This window comes from Olea europaea, chromosome 13 (assembly GCF_002742605.1).
Source record: "Olea europaea var. sylvestris chromosome 13, O_europaea_v1, whole genome shotgun sequence".
Lineage (NCBI taxonomy): Eukaryota > Viridiplantae > Streptophyta > Magnoliopsida > Lamiales > Oleaceae > Olea > Olea europaea.
This window is the reverse complement of record NC_036249.1, coordinates 16,900,158-16,919,412: the sequence shown is the minus strand read 5'-3', so window position 1 is coordinate 16,919,412 and position 19,255 is coordinate 16,900,158. Positions and strand designations below refer to the sequence as shown.

Here is a 19,255-nt window from a genome sequence, read left to right as displayed (position 1 = left end):
TCATTTTGATTTTTTTAAAAGTTATGCCAAACGGGCCATAATGGAGGCATCCAACTGATTAACAAACGTTCAAAGCAAACACCAACCATAACATCACATTACATGTACAGATTTCACTATTCTTAACATCAATGCATGTATATTTTTGAAGGGTCGGACCACTGGAAATCCAGCATTAGTCCTTTCACTTTCTTCTCAATGACAATGAAAAATAATAAAAGTCACAAGCAGAAAAAAGTATTATACTATACATCAACTAACCCTGATTGTTAGTAGTACTAAGAATAAAAGAAAGAATAGTAGAATGAGCGAAAACACTAAAAAGGTGCTTTTTTTTTTTTTTTTTTCGGTTCTTGCTCCTTTCAAGTTTCTTTGACAAATTCCTCAGCAATTACTGCAAATTGCATAACGCAGAAATGAATCAAGTCGGACACATAACATGAAACTGGATAATAAAAGCAACCCTTAAACTAGGCAGAACACTCTACATTGGTTGCGCGAAACGAACTGTCACATTCCCCGAACGGATAAATCACTCAACAGTAAAAGATTATAGCAGTAGAATTATCACAGATTGCTGCATTACTGAAATACAAGATCTAATAGAGCACATGGAGAACTGATTCAAATAGTATAAATGTCATGTCCAATATGCCAATACTAACTCCCTTGCATATAACTTGAGCACGTTTGCCGAAGCTTTAAAGGTTGTAAATTACAAGTAAATGAGAATTTTCAGCAGAGGTCCCATACCTTCTAATCTTAGCACCTAATCCTAAACCTTTCGATGAATGTGCCCAAAAAGACCTCTGCATGTTTCCGTCCAAAAGATCGTTAGTAGACTAAAACTCACGCATTTGACCTTAGTTTTATCAATTTTAATAAAGACATAATAGTCCCTCCATATTTTTTCATTTAAAACAATTCCAAACCCCACAGCCTCCATTTGAGACCCAAAAAATCACCAACAATCACATTGGGGTAGGGAGATTTATCCCCTCTGGTTTCAAAACTCAAACCAAAGGATTTTAGTCGCGAAAGGGCCCATTTAGTCAGAACCAGGTTGAATTGCACCCTATATCCTGCTAACCCCCCCAGTTTTTCGACTAACCATTGATGATTTCTCCCTGGTTTCTGGCCCCAAACCAGTTGGCGGGGTTAGGAGCCACTGTGGGTGGGTGATGGTGGGGGAAGATGAAACATTTTCATATTTTTTTGTCTTTTCTTTTAATTTTAATTTTAATTTTTTTTAGTTATTCTTTCTTCTTATTTTAATTGTTTAAAGTGGGATTATGTGGATTAACCATTTTGCCTTTAATTAAATTGGTCAATTGAAGGTCCATTGAGGAAAATTTAAGTGGGACCCCTGCTGCAAATTTCCGTACTGAAATAAGTAAGGTTTTAAACAAGTTATGTGTAATCCAGAATCAGCATGTTACTAATTTTACAAAGAAGATTTACTTTCAAATGAGTAACTTCATCACTTCAAAGTAAGAAAAATGTAATTTATCCATACATATTTGCTTCTAAGCTCAGCCAAAAATGCTTGCAGATAATAACAGTAAATATCAGCAGGATTTCCAAAATCACTGCAATACTTCAACAAAGAAAAGCCTAATTGGGTAAAAGAAATCAAAAGACATGCATGGATTCAGTAACGAACTTTCGATTGTATCTAGTCCCTTATTGGTCCAAAAACTACTACTGTAATTTGTCATCAATAAATTATCAACCAAAAATGGAAATATCAATACCTTCAAATAGATGAAATCATGAACCACACTAATTCAACAAAACTTTTTACAGTAACTTCAATCCTAGAAAGTAATTTCCCTGCAACAAAATGATCACGAGAACAACATAAAGTTAGATAGGTGCAAGACCAACTCAGCACAAGAATTCAAAGGAATGCGGTGTTAATCAAAATCCAACAGCAACTTTGCTGTAAAAAGGATAAGATATTTGAGAATAATGGATAAGAAAAGGATCCCAGAAACTTTTGATTACAACGTAATGATGACTTATATGAATTGGAAAATAATCTGTACGGTACAAGGGATATTTGGTAAAAACAGTAATTATAACCTCATTTTTTAATTAAAAATAAAAGAAAAACAAAAAGAATTCATCTTCTTCTCCCTTCACTCCCAAACCATCCAGTTCCTCGTCTCCTTATCATGCATTTTTACTCATGTTTTGATTCAAAGCTCCCTCGTTTGCCCAGTTTCAACAGCACACAGAAAGGTGACAATGCCACCCCACACCTACAGCCTTTGATCCTCCCTATCATCCAGAGGGTAACCGGAATCGAATAAATTGACTGCTTCGAATTTGACTCCTTTAAAATCACACTCAAAGACCCTAAAGTCACAATACAACTGGCTCCAGAAAATGCTACATCATGTAGCCAGTGATATTGTGAACTTCAAATTGGTATTTTTGGGGGACACAATTGAGGGCTTCAAATCAGAATTGGTTGAATTTCATTTAAGCTCCCAGCAGCTTTATACCATTATCCAAAGTTTGACCTCGCCAGACATCCCTAAAACCCCCTATCCCCAGAGTTTTATCTTGTTTCCTTATGATAATTTTTGAAAAATCAAGTAAACAGACTGATATTTTACATTTAGGCGAAGGACGGCAAGAGAACCAGATGGTGGAGTGGCAGGGACAAAGCATGGGCGTGGTTAAGGGAGAACATTAGTTTTCTTTGCCTTAAAAATTTTCCATTTTCGTTTAGGTAAAACTGACACATTTCTTACCATGTTACTCAATATACTTCCAAATATTACATATTGTGCAAGCCACGTGATGTTTTAATGGACCTAACGGATGGAAACTGCCTGGGGATTCATTTAAAAAAATTGATACGGAAGTACATATTTACGAATTGGATTGGGACAGTGGGCATAAATTTCCCCCATGAAATATACCAGTGCAGACAATATATTATCAGTTGGACTGGAAGTACGGCATGGGTAAGAGAGAACATTAGTTTTCATTGCCTCCCAATTTTCCATTTTTATTTAGGGAAGACTGACATATTTCTTACCATGTTACTCAATATACTCCCAAAGATAACATAGTGTACAAGCCACATGACGTTTTAATGGAACTAATGGATGGAAACTGTCTGAGGATCCGTTTAAAAAAATTAATACGGAAGTACATATTCACGAATTGGATTGGGACAGTAGGTATAAATTCCCCCCATGAAATATACCAGTGCAGACAATATATTATCGATCATGTTACCAGCTGCACTCGCACATTTTAAGAGAAAAGAAGTAACAATTCTAAAGTTTAGCAGGATAATGGATAGAAAGCAGTACCATTAAAATTATTCAATCAATCACTGCCAAAATCTTCATAACTGAACCCCTCTGATACAGTGTTCAGCCTCTTAATGTCTGCTCATAGGTAGGACACAGATATTAGCAATATCCTTTAAATTCAAGAACAATAGCAGATGTCAACGAACCTTACCTTGTTCTCCCCTAATATGAGGATCTGGAAAGTTCGAATTCATACCAAGGAAGGGAGATTTAGAATAATTTAATATATCTGAAGATACAAAATCAATTAAGTTATATAAAGGTGAAGTATACTTACTCATAAAAAGAAAGTAATTTCTTAAAAAAATAGACTTTTCAGTTGCGTTTGAACTTTAATGCACAGGCATATCATAAGTATGAGAGAGAGAATTAACCAGTATTATTAGAAAAGTCAGCTGTCAAGTCTGAAAAACTAAAGTTTCGGGATCCCAAGAATCCAAGTGAATTCATGTCTTGATCCAGGAAAGTCTCGTTCAATGCCTGTGAATTAGACTCGACATCAATGAAAGATGAAACCGATCCTTCTCCTATTGTGGTATTTGGTTGTTGAAGATTTCTGTTTGCACCAAACATGAACCGAGGATGATTTGCATGGCTAGCTTCTGATATCATTGTCCCTCCATTCATTCCTTGCACAATTTCTGAATTTGACCTCTGAGCCAATGGCACGTCTGCCGATATATCAGTCCTTCCAACATGACCCGCCATATTGACTGCAAGAGGCATGCATGGTGGAATTGACGATTCACTATTAGTGTAAGCATTAGGTATTGTCGGTTGAAATGAAGAAGCACCGTTGGTGTATTCATTAGGTATGGTAGGCTGAAGTGAAGAAGCGCCATTGGTGTATGCATTAGTTATGGTACTACATTGTTGGTGTACGCTAAGTTCTGGGGTATGATACGCTGAATTGTAGTGCACTGCCAAAATATTATAACAATAATTTCATTTTAAGCCAAACAAGTAATATATATAATTGCTGAAGAAATGGTGAAGCTGAAACACTAGCAGAGGTATCCAAGAAGAAAAGTAATATGAACATATACTCGAAAGGAACTCTCTGGGTTGAGCATGAAAAGAAAGGTCTGCTAGTGCCTACACTGCAACACGTGCACACATGCTTTCGGATATCAGTAGGCAGACAGAATGAGCAAAGAAGACAATAAAGATTTAGGGTTCAAATTCGTTTCTAAATCATGGTGTATTATCAACAGATAATACACTAGGCAGCGAATATCAAAAACATCTATACATTCGATAGAACTAAATAAAATCTTAAAATGGAGAAGGAAAAGGAAGATCAGGGGAATCAGCAGTTAGAAACTAAGGTGACAGATGAATAAATAAATAAATGTAAATTGCCAGTTTGTTGGTGTTCCACGGTGCTGGAAAAGGTGCAGGAGGGATATTTCATGTCAAAACAAGAAAAATATAATCACACATTTCTACACATGCCTATGCAGGTTATCATACCACCACCAGTTTTCAAGAAAAACCTTTTCTAGCAAAATTTATAAACTGCTCACTGTTGTTCATTTCCATTGAAATTGGCTTTCTCTAGTGTAAAAGTTTGTCAAACAAGAATTTCCTTTTGTTCTCCTTAAGGCCTTGTTGAAAGTGGCATTTCCAGATCCAAGAAATATTCATCAAATCAACAGAAATTTGACGGTCAGAAATAATTGGTATATTGTTCAATTTTGCAAGTTGATCATAATCATAGGGAGTTCACAAACGATAGTTTTGGTTTTTCAACTCCTCAGTATCAAACAAACTATTATATCCATCATATATAAAGCAAGATAAATCAATATTTCTACAAAAAAAGATTGTGTCGTGTGATTGAGAAAAGATTTAAACCATTGCATATAAAGAATACTAAATAAATGAAATGGCATTTGAATAATTGAATATATAAAATGCTAGAGAATTGAAATTTTGATAAATCGAGAGTAGAGTAAGAGAAATTAGAGAAAGGAGATGAGAACTGATTGTAAAAAACAAATGGGAAGTAGAGAGGGTTTATATAGTATTAAAAATAACCAAAAGAAATTCAAATTAAGTTCCAATTTTCACCAACTTGCACAACGTTTTCACCAATTATAAAAAGAATGATTAAAATTAGGTGCCAATTTTCACTCCATTTTGACACTACGTGTCAGTGTAGCATTGGGGCTCTAACTCTTAAATTGTTGAACAAAATTTCCAGGGCTTGATAAGCACTTAAATTGATTGGTTTGAACTTTATCGGAGCAAGAATTTTCAGATAAGACAAGGAGATTGATAACAATCATGTATCACATCTCCAGAATAACATCCTTGGTTCTGTCTTTGTCCCGACACCCAAATTTCTCTTCCTGATCTTGAATCTAGTTCTAAGTTTGACAGCAAATGGAGCAATAAAGATAAGGATCATAACAGGCCAGAGTGATTATCATAATGGACCACTCAGCATCAATAGAGAAGTTCAGAACCAGCTGAACTTACAAGGCAAAAGCTATTCGACAGTTCATCACCATCATGATAACCTATAAAAAATTTGACATGGCAAACTAAACAATTTAGATTATGAAAAAACTTTTATGGAACTTAAAAGTGTTTCCACATAATAGAGCTCCGGCAACCTAGTATCTAATACTACACAAATATCAGATATGGAAGTATACACAGGAAAGAGGTTTAAGGGGGGGAAAAAAAGTTAAGAGGCAGTGCCAGGTTTCAGTTGTTTAAACTTGTTCTGGCACAAAAAAACTGTTCTAACAATAACAACTTCTATCCCATTTTCAAAATCTATATATGCCAACTCATCTCCCAGCCATTTATGCATTGGAGAGATCGTTCCTTATTTTGTGCCAAGGCAATCACAAGCTCAAACAGTTGAAATCAAGGGCCATTATTTGAATGTGTTCCTGATATGAAAGTTGAGTGAATGGCCCAAATCAGGATCCAAAGACGTTTAAGTCCAGTTCCAATCAGGACATAAACTACGATCAACAGTCTAAGCGATATTTGGTAGACACTAAGACGAAATGCAAAGCGTGTGTATATTCTTCTCCTTTAAAATGTTAAATGAACTGCCACATTGAGCTTGCCTTCATAAATCCAAAATACTATCCAAGGGATAAAAGAAGCATGCAAGTAATGTAAAGCTTCACTGTGCACTCTTGAATCACAATCTCCCCCAATGCTTAAGTCATCAAATTGAGGGAGCAACATCTAAATTCTGTTATCATAGTCATATAAAGCTCACTTAGATATAGGATTAATCAGAACATAGCAGTACTATTATTGACAAATTTAATGCACTAAGTGTTCATTAGTGAACCTTAGGTTGTCAATCCATTGACAGCCCCTGATGAAGAGGAGAGGTAAATTCTTTAACCCTTTGAGCCTATCCATAGCAAAGCAACCAGCAAAGCACAAGGAATGGAAAGAAAAGATCTCTTCCCATCGAATAGAAAACTTCTTTCAGATGAGCATGTCAAAAATTCTAACATAAATATGCATATTATCAAGCAGTGCTTCATCTATGTAGGAATTTAAATACTAACAGAGAAACACCTCGCTTATCTGTATAACTTATGCTTTACAGAGTAAGGTATAACCTTCATATAAAGAATACCAAATATTGAATAGCTTGCTTACTTGGATGAATCTGAGATCCATTGGACAAAGGAATGGGAGCAACTACATTTGGATATAATTGATGCATCAACTCAATCTGCCTATCAAGTAATTGATTAAATCGCAATATCTGGTCCTTCGCAATCAACCTGAGATGATATGCCTTAAAAAATTCGGGATTTTCTTGTTCAAGTTTTTGCCACACTGGAAGACAGACCAGATTTATATTAACAAATATCGAGGGTGGGAATGACAAAATATGCTGATTGCTGCTACAACATAGAAATTGATTAGCACAAATTTCTCCTCTACTATTTATTAAAGAAAAGCTAAGTGGCAGCAACTCATCAAATGTTTCCTCATGACTTCCATTATGGACGGACCAGAAAATAGCATGCTTTGAATTCGTTATCGTTCAGTAGCAGGTCATAATAAAAAACAGACATATGCCCAGAACTTCTGTTGATATAACAGAAGAACTTTAACAACTTGGTTGAAGAACCCAAATAACTTCGAAAGTAGAAAATAATCAAGGATTTCATGTTCATGACATTGAGTGCATGTTTAGCAAAAGCTTATATTTTTTTAAGCTAGTCAAACATATTTTTTATCTACATATTTTGTAGGATCCACTATCTACTACCTACTTGATCCACACATTATGAGGAACCCACAATTTATAAACACTTGAAATCACTACAAGCGAGCACTGAGTATGATCTTGTTTCAAGTAACTACCCAAACTCACACAGTATGCACCTGCCTACTAAACCCTTCCAATGAAAACAAAGATGAAAACACAAGACCTCTTAATTTTTTCATAATAGATTGAGAAGAATTAGTATACTATGGGGGCTCCTGTAACCAAGGACACCATGTTGTGAAACATATAAAACTCACTATCACACACTAGCATCAACCATCAAACTTAGTTAGGTCAAGATAAATCCATTGCCTATATCAAATCTTCAACTGTAGCAAAATTTGAAGCCTCACAATTTCAGAAATACATATTCTTTACAAAAAGAAATGCAGGTTCTAATATGCATAAGGACATGATGATTATACAGTTATTCACATTGTAGCTTCAAGTTATTCATCTTATGTCTGATGTTGTGAGAGTAAAATTCACTAACTAATAAGAACACACGGAAGAAGAAAATTCTATCCAAGAATTGACATTACCAAGTTCAGTGAAACCAGGCTCAATTTTTGCCTGGAGTAAGAGAGTATTCACGACTTCCTTCTGGCTCATGTAAAGCTGGAGACACCTTTCTATAAGATTTTGAACCTGATATTATTGAAGAGCACAAGGTCAGCACCATGACAGCATATATTTAGAAATAAATATACTCAAAAAAGAGGGGGAGGGGGAGCTACTATTGCTTCCAAAAAAAACTTTTAAATCAAGCTTGCCAGAAATGCGATGACCTAAACCTAACAAGAAAAAATCGTCTTTAGTCCCAAAATAATAGGCATTTAAACTTTTGCATGTCATTTTTCCAAAAACCTATAAGCACAAATTGAAAACTTCTAAATAATATATCATATTCTGAAAGAGACATTATGATCATATTCATTTAGAGAGCTTCCTTCTACTTTCTTAGCGACTGTATTATCAATGAATGAACCAATTCATGCGGCCATCCATTGGCTCTCTTTTGTCAAGACAAACTTCAAAACATATGTGCACAAAAATGGCTAATTAAAGAGAAGGTGCTTCTCAAAGCACCGATATATAAACATCCTCATATGCTGACCACGAAATCTTCATTGCATTGCAACGGAGTCCTATTTACTAAAAGAAAGAAAGAAAGGCATTCATAAGAAAAATGTGTAAATGAAGTTGGGAAACTTACCAGCTGTATATCTTCAACTGAAACTCTCTTACCTTCCCTGTTAGACATTTTGCAAGTTCACCAACAAGATGAGATTAATTAAAGGTGGCTAATTTTTCATGACACCGAATGTAGAACTATGCTTTTGCTCATTTTTCTAATCAATCCAATATGTATAAAACCTGAAATGACTGCATCAATTCGGGTAGTTAGGTAAATTAATATATAAAAAACTCAAACGAAAAGAAAGAGTACAACAAAGTGTATGGAAAAAAATAGTAGTTCAAGGGGAATCTTCTCCAATTAATGAATCAACAGAAGGTAAAATGGTTAACACATTAACAAATACAGAAAAAGTTATAAAAAACGTTGGTGATATAAATTGTGCAGAATAAAAAACATGTGGCCCAATGAACTTTAAGCAAAATTTCAATTGGGTCACTCTACTTAATTTTGTCACAACAGGGTCACTTCATTTTAGCATTTGATACAATTGGGCCACTCTGTTCATGTTTTGTTGGTTTGACTGAAGAAGGCAATCTAGTTGACAAAATATGTAGTCGTCAGGGACACACGTCAGCATAAACATCACAAATTACTATCACACGGCATTAAATGCAATGAATCACAAATTTAAAATGTAAAAAGAGTTCAAGATCACGGAATTTATATTGACCCTTCAATATATGCACACATTTTCAAAATCAAATAACAAGTACACGTGTGTAGGTTACATGATCAACATTTTAAAACTCTTAATCCACTAAGAACTTCTATAAAGCACATAAAGAACCATAAAATCTTTCACCAAATCACTCCAGTTATCAGATTCAGCATTCAGCCATCTAGCAAGGTTATCAGAAGACAAAATTCAACACTTGTTTGATCATAATTGGTATACAGATATACACACACAAATGCATATGCTTGTAATCTACTCATTCATATGCAGATATGGAAGCTTCAAGATAAAAATGATTGAAAACTGATCTAGGTAACAGTTTAGCCCCTGTTTGACCTCTATTATAATGTATTTGTAGGGAAAATGTATTTTGAAATAGTAATTTTTTGAAGAATGTGTGGTTAAAAAAGAAGGAAAAGTTTTGGGTTTACGTGTAATATTATTTTATTGAAGAACGCGTGGTTAAAAAGAGGAAAGAGAAAAATGTATTAAAATTTTAATGGAGGCCAAATAGAAACTTAGCCCTTGTTTGAGCCCCCCCCCCCCTTCATAAGAATGCATCTTTGAATAGTGTATTGATGGAAAATGTGTGGTTAAAAAATAAGGAAAAATTTTGGATTTGCGTGTAATATTATTTTATTGAAGAATGTGTAATTGAAATGATGTCAAAACACTATTTAAGAATGCATTTTTTCAAAAGAATGAGGATCAAATATGGGCTTAGTATTTAGGTCCCTAGTAAGTAGAATTCGTAAACTAAGTGTAAGAAAGTGGAGAATTCACTAAAACCTCTTTCTAAGCCCCTTGTTATGCCGCAAATATCATAAGGTTTTCAAAGTGCTTCTCTAGTTGCAAGGGTGAATTTAGAGAACCAAAACGGTGCATATAGGGAAGTGGCTCTTGTGAGTTGCATTTCCATTTATGTTAATATTTTGAGGAAAATTATTATAAATAATATCTTTTGTTACCAAAACTACTTACTTCCTTTATTGGAATAAAAGGCAACCACGACATTTATATTTGGATATTTCGATGTTGATGTTGTTTTAGTTCATTTCTCGTAAGTCTACATTCAATTCAACAAAGTGAAAACATTATTTTCAAAAATTTTTCCCCTCATTTTCCATGACAACCACCAGTCATGGCCAAAATACCCGATTACAACAGTCCCACTGGGACTCCCACATTTACCAATTAACCCCTCTATCGAACCCTACAAACAACGCCAGCCTTGTCTACCAATCATCTTTCTTTCAAAATGCAACGTTTGGCACAAATCTACACCTACATTCTTGACATTTGTTCACACTGTTACAAACCTAGGTTCTTATTCAAACTTTTTTCCCCGAACTACGTTTCTATTCGTTATCACCCTGTCTAACCTTTGAATGTTGGGGAAACCATGAGAATAGATATTTAACGAAGCTTTGTCAAATTAAAGCTTACTACAAACTTTTCTTGAAAAAAGAAAATACATATTTTTTACTCTCGTTTATTTGTTTTATCATCTAGCAGGCAAACAAACCCTTCAAGATAACAATTGTTAACTCCTCTAACAGAAGAAATTGTTCAATAAAACGCAAACGAGGCTACAAGAAAACTAAATCCTCAAATAAGATCACAATAACCCGTCAACCTTTAGCCATGATCACCATCAAAACAAACCAAAAAATCCTTATTCAGATGGGAAAAAAAAAAGAAAAAAAGAAAAAGGAACACTCTGAAACCTAAAGATCACATCACATACACACCAAACCCCAACATATATGCATGTAACTTGCAAAAAATTTAATGCACAAACATAAAATAAAGTATTGAACTTTATTGAATTCAAAAGGGTATCGTACCTGAAACTTTCTGGGTTCTTTCAAGAAACTTATTCGGTTCGCAAGATTTGAGAGAATTTAGAGTGAGAACATTTTTCGGATAGAGAAAGTAAAGAGTGGCTTTAGTTATTGCGGCTTACGTTTCCAGGTATAATAATATTTTTAATAAATCCAGGAACAAATTTACTACTACGAAGTCAAAGTACAACATAACGCCGACGTATTTCAAATAAAAAAAAATCAGTGGCGTTATCCATTTAAAAATTTGATGGTGCCTGACCATGATTTTCTACTGTGAAGAATAACATACAACTTGGTGTTGTGTATGCCGCGGACTGCCCTTTCCACATCGGATTAGTCAATTCTTAGGTCAAAATTAAATTTTCAAACTACTATTTGAACTATAAGAAAATGAATAATGCTGTGTACATCCGGGGTGTCACTTGGACGACACTCCACGCACATGGAAGTGGAGCCGTGATTATTTTATTAGGCTCAAGCCCTGCCTTCATGTGTGTGGAGTGGCTCGAGCCCTACCTCCATGTGTGTGAAGTGTCAATCCGAATGTATGCATAACAAAATTGTAAGAAAATATCATTTTCATCCACTAAATTTATAAAAAGATATAAAAAAAAATTCTAAAAAAAATCCTCATATAGCACGTTGTGTACCCTTATACACTACGACAATATTAGGGCATACAATATATGAGTGAAAGTTGTGAAATATATACGCCACTGTTTTTTATCTGATGCAATAAAAAGTTTTTCTTGTAGCGATTTTTCTCATACTTTATAGAATTTTTAGCAATAAATATTCTTTGTCGCAAAAAGTAGACCATATTATATCACAAACACTTTATTACAAGAAATAAAAGTTTGTGACCATAAGTTTCCTCTGAAATTTTTTTTGATACCTTGCTTCCCTCATGCTTTTGGTGATGATCTTTACTATTTGTCGCGCCTCCTAACATTTCACGACAATTTTTAATGTTCCCTTATATTTTTTTATACTTATTTTTTCCTATCAATCTTTGCGACGAACTTAAAAAAGTGTTGTCCTAAGTCACTTATTGCAACATCTTTTCTTATATAACAAAATTTCTTGTCGTAAAATCACATTTTTGTTGTAGTATTGTTAGTTTTCTAGTAAAATCTCTCCAAACTGATTAAAACAATCTTCAAGTTCCGTGAATTCAGTTTTTCTCACAACATAAAAAACTATTGGATCTTGTCGACACGCTACATAAATCTAAAGTTTAATCCAAGTCAAAATCAACATTTAATTTTAACTACATATTTTATAGGATTCACAATACTTTAACTACACATTTTATCAACTTTTATTAAAATTTGTTAAAAAGTTGATTTTAATCCTCACTAAATAGGGGCTACATAATGCTGTTTCCATTTGGTTGTTTTTTTTTCTCATTGTTGACATTGGCGAGACCCAACAATTCTACATCGAAAAGAAGCAGTGATCCCATGAAAGCAACGGGTATCGGTGCTAGCTTTATTGTGGATTTAACTGGATTTGGGTCCTAAGAAGTGTGGTAAATAGTAGAGGATTTCAATCCCTCGACACAACATGTTTATTCTTGACAGTGATTATAATATATTTTCCAATGTTATGCTACTTTAGAAGATAAGTAGTCTAGCCTAGTTCCTTCCCTTCGAGTTGCATTCTTAATTTTGGATCCTCTAGTTTATATTTAAGATAAAGGAAGAATGAATGAGCGAAGAATTTATTTTATTTCTATTTTGTGTGCATGCATTTTATATAGAAAATTCTAGATAAATGATTATTAATATCTGTTTTGGAAATAATATATTCATATTGAAAATGAAGATTGAAGGAAAAAAAAGAGTTAAGAAGAAATATTAATTGTTTGAAGTGAATTAAAGAAATGTCATGTCAAGCAATTGACTTCTATTTATTGGGATCTAAACAATTTAAAATTACTAGAAAATTAAAATATAGGCCTCAATTAGTGAACTCGATTTCCAAAGGTAGACAGATATTAAGGAAATATTTTGATTCATTTCATCATAGTATTATTCCATGTACATAGGGAATAAATTCAAAGAAGTTTTATAGGGCACTCCCATTGGGGTGGGCCCCATGTAAATATTTTATTTCATAAAATAAATCACCCACTCCACTGTTGTGTGAAATTTGTTACAGTTTTATAAAATTTTCCCTTATACATGTAGATTGATTCTTCATCATAATGTGATGAACGGCTCTCCTCTTCCTTTAGAGATGGCAATTTGAACCGTCAAAACCGAAAACCGCGGTTAACCGAACCGAATGGTGCAAAAAAAACCGAACCGATGGTGCAATGGGGCGGATATGGTTTTGATTTTAATGAACCGGTTCGTAATGGTGCGGGTATGGTATTTACGTCGTCGAACCGAAACCGAACCGATTACCCGCTAAAAAAAAATTAAATTGATAATGGGTTTTACACTACTTTTCTATCCAAATCAAAACAAAATTCCTCCCCTCCTCATTACATCTACCTGACTCATTTGGCCAGTCTACTTACCATTAGCCCATAATAGCATTAGTATGACAATATATAAATGCAAACCCTACTCTCCACAACCACAAACTCACGCACGACTCCATTTCCTCTACGGTCCAAATTGTCGTTGCCTCCAAAAATTTGTTACATTTGTTAGTCATTCTATTACTGCTGATCATGTAAAAATAGAGTTCGATGTTTTTTTAGACGTGCCAATATTGTCAAGGATGAATAGGAATCAACTTTGAATGCTGATCTATGCTAGTAAGACTTGTAGAGAAGAATGCATCAAGTAATTTCGATGCACAACAATTAAGAATAAAGGAAAAGTTTAGTATTATTATATTTATAATATTATTTGTTAAATTTGTATTTTACAATTGAAAATTAGGATAATGTTTGCATTTACGTTTGGAATATTGTTTGATAATGTTTGCATTTTCGTTTGGAATATTGTGTTTTTGTTTTCATTGACTTTTTTCATAAATTGTTTTATATCAATTTGACGGATGAACTTATAAAAATAATTTATTTTCATGGTTATTAACCGAACCGAACCGTGCCGAACCGAGATAAAAATCGAACCGTGCCGAACCGAGATAAAAACCGAACCGAACCGATTTACGTGGTTATGGTGCGGTTATGGTATGGTAAAAAATTTGGTGGTGCGGTTATGGTTTTGGCCGAACCGACCCATAACCGAACCGTTGCCAACCCTATCTTCCTTTCCTCTCTGTACAAGTCCGTTAATATTTAAAATCTTTAAGCAGCAGCAAAAAGATGAACGAGAAGAGCTAAGAAAGGTCAAGAAACATTTTAAATCGAAAAAAGAAAAAAAAAACATTAATAAATTTCCAATGATTAATTGGACAGCACAGTGTGTTAGGGCCTTGTTCTCTCTTCATCCATGGATTTCCATGGTGTTTGTAATTGATTATTTTCAGATGCTTCTGTTGACTCTTCTTTCTTTTCATCCTGTTTCTCAGGCTTTTCATTGCATTTTCTTGTAATAATGTGCTTCTTAAGCTTGATTACATCTAACCTCTTCACTGGCTTTAGCAAAAATTCTTCTGCTCCTTCCTCTAAGCATCTGTCCCATACATTCGATCAACACATATTATCCCGCCAAGTCATGCTGAAGTTCAATATAATATCAGAGCAACTATTCATTTATGAAAATTATGGGTGTGTCAGACTTTTAATAAAGGGGAAAAAATCTTAGATGTAGGGATAGCAAAAGAATCTGTCAAATCTGATTCTCGCGGGGATCTGTCTTGAGTTGGCTGGGCGGGGATCACCCGCTTAATCGAGTATTTGGGTTGGGGATGGGAGACTTCGCCCCGGGAGGGTAAGGAGTGGGTACGGGTAACAAAGGCCCCGTCCTGCCCCATTTATTATAATTATTTGTTTTTGAAGAATTCAATACTTTAAATGAAAAATTCTACGAAATTTCATTAGTTCTAATAAAAAATGGCAATTAAGATTATCTAAGAAATGAGACAAACAATAAAACCCTTGGTTTATCAAATATATTTAAATAATTTAACTTTTAAAAATAAATAAAAAAGTACAAAAATTAATAAATAGATTATTATCTCATTTTAATGCATGTGGACAATAAGATAACTTATCAAAACTAAAAAAAAATAATTAAACTGGTAGTAAATGGGACAAGGGCCCCATCTTGCCTTAAATGGGTAACGACCGGGACAGGTACAAGATGGGAAATTACCTGACGGGGCCCTCCCGTTACCATCCTACTTAGATGAGACAGCTCAATACATAATAGTACACGGGCTTGAGTAAAATGTAAAAAATTTCTTACCATTGATCCTTGAAGAAACATGTTCAGAGGACATAATAACAGCTGGTATATTTCTCAAAGATGAAGATTCCTGCCAAAAATAAGAAAGCCCATATGTTTATTATGAAATTTAAATGCAGGACAAAACTACAAAGACAAAATTTTAATGTTTTTTCGATTATTTAGTTAGTACTATAAATCGAGCTAAGAGTGTGTTCATGAGTAATTAAAAGCTCCTTAAAATGGACTTTTTGGCAACGTCTTCTAAATATGTTGTTGTGGTTGTTTCTTTTTTAATACTTTCTTTTATAATTTTCGGTACTATCCAGCCAATCCCTGAAGGAATGTCAATTGAAAGATGACTTTGGATGAAAATGATAGGTTGGACTAAAATGTTCTTTCGATATATTTGATTACAAAATCAAAGATTTCGCAAAGTCATCTTTCAATCGACATTCGTTTATGGGCTAAAATTTTCTTTTTATATATTTGATTACACAAATCAAAGATTTCGCAAAGATTCTCATTCATCTGCAAGAAAATGACCCATGTGTCCATTCACATCAATCCCACAAAACTACAGCCTGGATTAGGAAAATTGGTATGGGCATATTTTCCAGGAAAGGAAATCAATCTATGTTTGGCAAATGAATGGTGAGCAGGAATAAACCAAGAAATAGCCTGTCATTCCTGGCATACAATAATCTGTAATGACAAGATTTACTTCCACTTCCTGCAAGAACCAAAGTACAAATGGATTTTTAGAAAACACGTAATTGAGTCTTAAACGGATCAAATTGCTTGTTTGAGAAGTTTAAATTGGGATTTTGTATGAGCTTTTGCGATCGCCTCAAGCTCTAACTAACCAAAAACAAGGAGAACAAATTCGTTACGCCTTAAGAATTAGTCTAAACCTTACATGTTCATTAGTAATTATCATTTTCATACCCCTTGACAAACAGGACATTAATATCCTTGGAAGATCCAAGAAAAACAAAACAAAAAGAAAGAATAAAAAAATTCCTGACTATTTTTGGGAGAAACAGAAGTCTGTTTTGGGTTGTTTCTGTCATCTTCTTCCCAACCAAGAAATACTAAAGCTTTGCTACCAGAATAAACTGTAGTAACCGTCATGTGCAAAAGCGAAATTCCCAGAAAAAAGAAAAAGCTAAATGGATCAAAATCATATTCAAAAAGCAATAATAAATCCCCTATTGAAAAAAAATAAAAATAAAAAATCATTTTCCCTTTATTTGGGCTTTGCTACTTGTACGCCAAAATCCAAATTATTTCTATCTTTACTAATCAAGAAAGGAAAGTACCTTGAAAAGAATGTTTTCAGAAGCCTCTCAATGAGCTTTCTGTCAATCAAACTATCATCAACAGCTAAATCATGAAACTGCGTGTCTTCTTCTGCTGCCATGCCCATTTTCATGAATATAGAGAAATTATAACTGAAAAATCCATAGTAGGCTTTTTTGTTTTTGTATGATGAGAGAAAAGAGAAGAAGATGAGCTTTGTATTTAAATAACCACCAAAATCCACAAATACACAAAGCAAGATCTGACCAGATTTTTTGTCCAAGAATATCCTCAAATTTCCAACTTGTTATTGTATGACAGGATAAGAAAAATAGTATAATACAAATCATGAACATATCGCTATTATTATATATAACTTGTATTCATACAGAATTGATCTTCCACCCTCTACTAGATGGATAAAAAACTTTTCATTGTTGACGTGATTCTCTTACCTCATTGGCGATGATAAGCCTGCCCATGGAGATAAGAGATCAAGATTGTGTATTCATGAAAAAAGGTTGAACCTCAACCTTGAGAACCCCCACTGTCCCACCCCTAGAGTTTTGTAAGGGAGATAAATCGCGAAATGTGCCCCAACAGGTTAGGGAACAAGAGGTGCTTGTACATTACACTTATAAGGAGTCCAATTCTAATGTGTATTATGTTAGGGGGTTTTGGTTGGGGTGCGAACTTAATGGGTTGAAAGCAAAAGAGGGATTTGGGGTTCAATTGTGGTGTCAAATGATGTGTCTGATCGAGTATCTTCATGACGCGGGATGTGACCATATTGAAAAAAATTCACATAAAGTAAGCAAATGCAACGCTAATAAAAACAAAAAAACAAGCACAAAATTCAACTGACTTGACACTCTTTGGAGGGTACTACAAAACTCAACGAGCATAGATGGTAGTGGGCTGAAGATCAACTAACAAACTTTTGCATTACAGTAAGCCCCTGCTTGACAATTATATTTTCAAAATTCTTTAATTATATAAAATATTTTACACATAAGCTCTAAAAATTTTCAAACTTTTTAACCATACATTCTACAAAAAATTCACTATTCAATACTCTAACTTTAAAAAAAAAATAAAAAAATAATGGCATCATACAGGGGCTAATTCGTGAATTCTAGGCCAATGTGTCAACGTCCTTATGACATCAATCTATGCATTTGGTCCACCAAATTTTTACATAAAATTAAAAAATATTAAAAAGAGAAATATGATATAAAATCTATCAATAATAATATATATTTTTTAATCCAACATGTTAAATACGTTATAATATTTTTTTCTTTCAAATAATTTAAAAAGTGAAAATAGAAAAACAAATTTTTGAAAGCAAAATGTCAAAAGTTCACCGATGCTTTAGAAACTTTATGCAAAATTCACCGACCAATCCGTGAATAACATTCAATGACTAATGGGGAACTTCTAATAATGACTAATGGAGAAACTTTTGAAGTGATCCTCTAGAAACCTTATGCAAAGTTCAATGACCAATCAGGCAATTAACCCCCATTTTTATTAATTTTTATTTTTTTAGTCTTTTTCTTTTTTAAATCTTTTTTCTATTTTGTATTCCCAACCCATAATTTTATTCTTTCTAACATCATAAAACTTAAAAAATAGAATATTCTTTTATCCTGAGGTAATCAATAAGGTTGTTTGTTGAGCTTTGTAAAATCAAAGAGGCCACATAAATCTATGCAGTCACCTATTTCGAAAGAGAACCTCTTCAGCATTGATCACTTAATAGTATTCAACTTCGACATTTGTACATTTTTTCAACTAAGAATCTATTAAATTTCTAGTTTTCATTCAGGCACGTCCTGATGGAAAGACCATTGGATCAAATCAAATTGTGGGAGTGGAGTACAGAAAGGAAAAGATTAATAATAATAATAATAATAATAATAATAATAATAATAATAATAATAATAATAATAATAATAATAATAAAATTGGGGGTTAGTTACCTAATTGGTCACTGAACTTTACGTAGGATTTTCATTGCTCACTGAACTTCAAAAGTTCCAATTAGTCACTGAACGTTAATTTCCTAATTGGTCACTGAACCTTGCATAAAGTTCCCAAAGAACCACTGAACTGATATGAGATTACATTTTGTAAAGTTCAGTGACTAACGAGCAAACTTTATAAGTTCAGTGACCTCTGAAAACTTTATGCAAAGTTATTGACCAATCAAAGAATTAACACCAAAATATCATATATGGGCATAATATGTTTTGCTAGTTTGACTGACCAAAATTTTGATATAGCGACCATATGGAAAAAATATAGAAGTGGAATT

At 33.7% G+C, this 19,255-nt stretch overlaps 1 protein-coding gene across 1 annotated transcript; it reads right to left on the bottom strand.

Moving 5' to 3' along the window:
* Nucleotides 1–71: 71 nt before the first annotated feature.
* Nucleotides 72–11,467, bottom strand: LOC111407739. Its single transcript, XM_023037392.1, has 9 exons — nucleotides 11,324–11,467; nucleotides 8,816–8,985; nucleotides 8,142–8,247; nucleotides 6,978–7,160; nucleotides 3,710–4,255; nucleotides 3,487–3,564; nucleotides 3,333–3,410; nucleotides 1,755–1,833; nucleotides 72–394 (listed from the first exon to the last, which is right to left on the bottom strand). Exons 2-7 carry the CDS (start codon nucleotides 8,861–8,863, stop codon nucleotides 3,349–3,351), a joined length of 1,023 nt encoding a protein of 340 aa, XP_022893160.1. The 5' UTR covers nucleotides 8,864–8,985; nucleotides 11,324–11,467; the 3' UTR covers nucleotides 72–394; nucleotides 1,755–1,833; nucleotides 3,333–3,348.
* Nucleotides 11,468–19,255: the final 7,788 nt, after the last annotated feature.

Coding starts and splice junctions, on each gene's coding strand:
- LOC111407739 (XM_023037392.1), bottom strand. CDS start 8,863: ATGTCTAACAGGGAAGGTAAGAGAGTTTCAGTTGAAGATATACAGCTG. Junction 7,161..8,141: donor GCCTGGTTTCACTGAACTTG/GTAATGTCAATT, acceptor TCTGTCTTCCAG/TGTGGCAAAAACTTGAACAA. Junction 4,256..6,977: donor TGGATCTCAGATTCATCCAA/GTAAGCAAGCTA, acceptor ATATTTTGGCAG/TGCACTACAATTCAGCGTAT.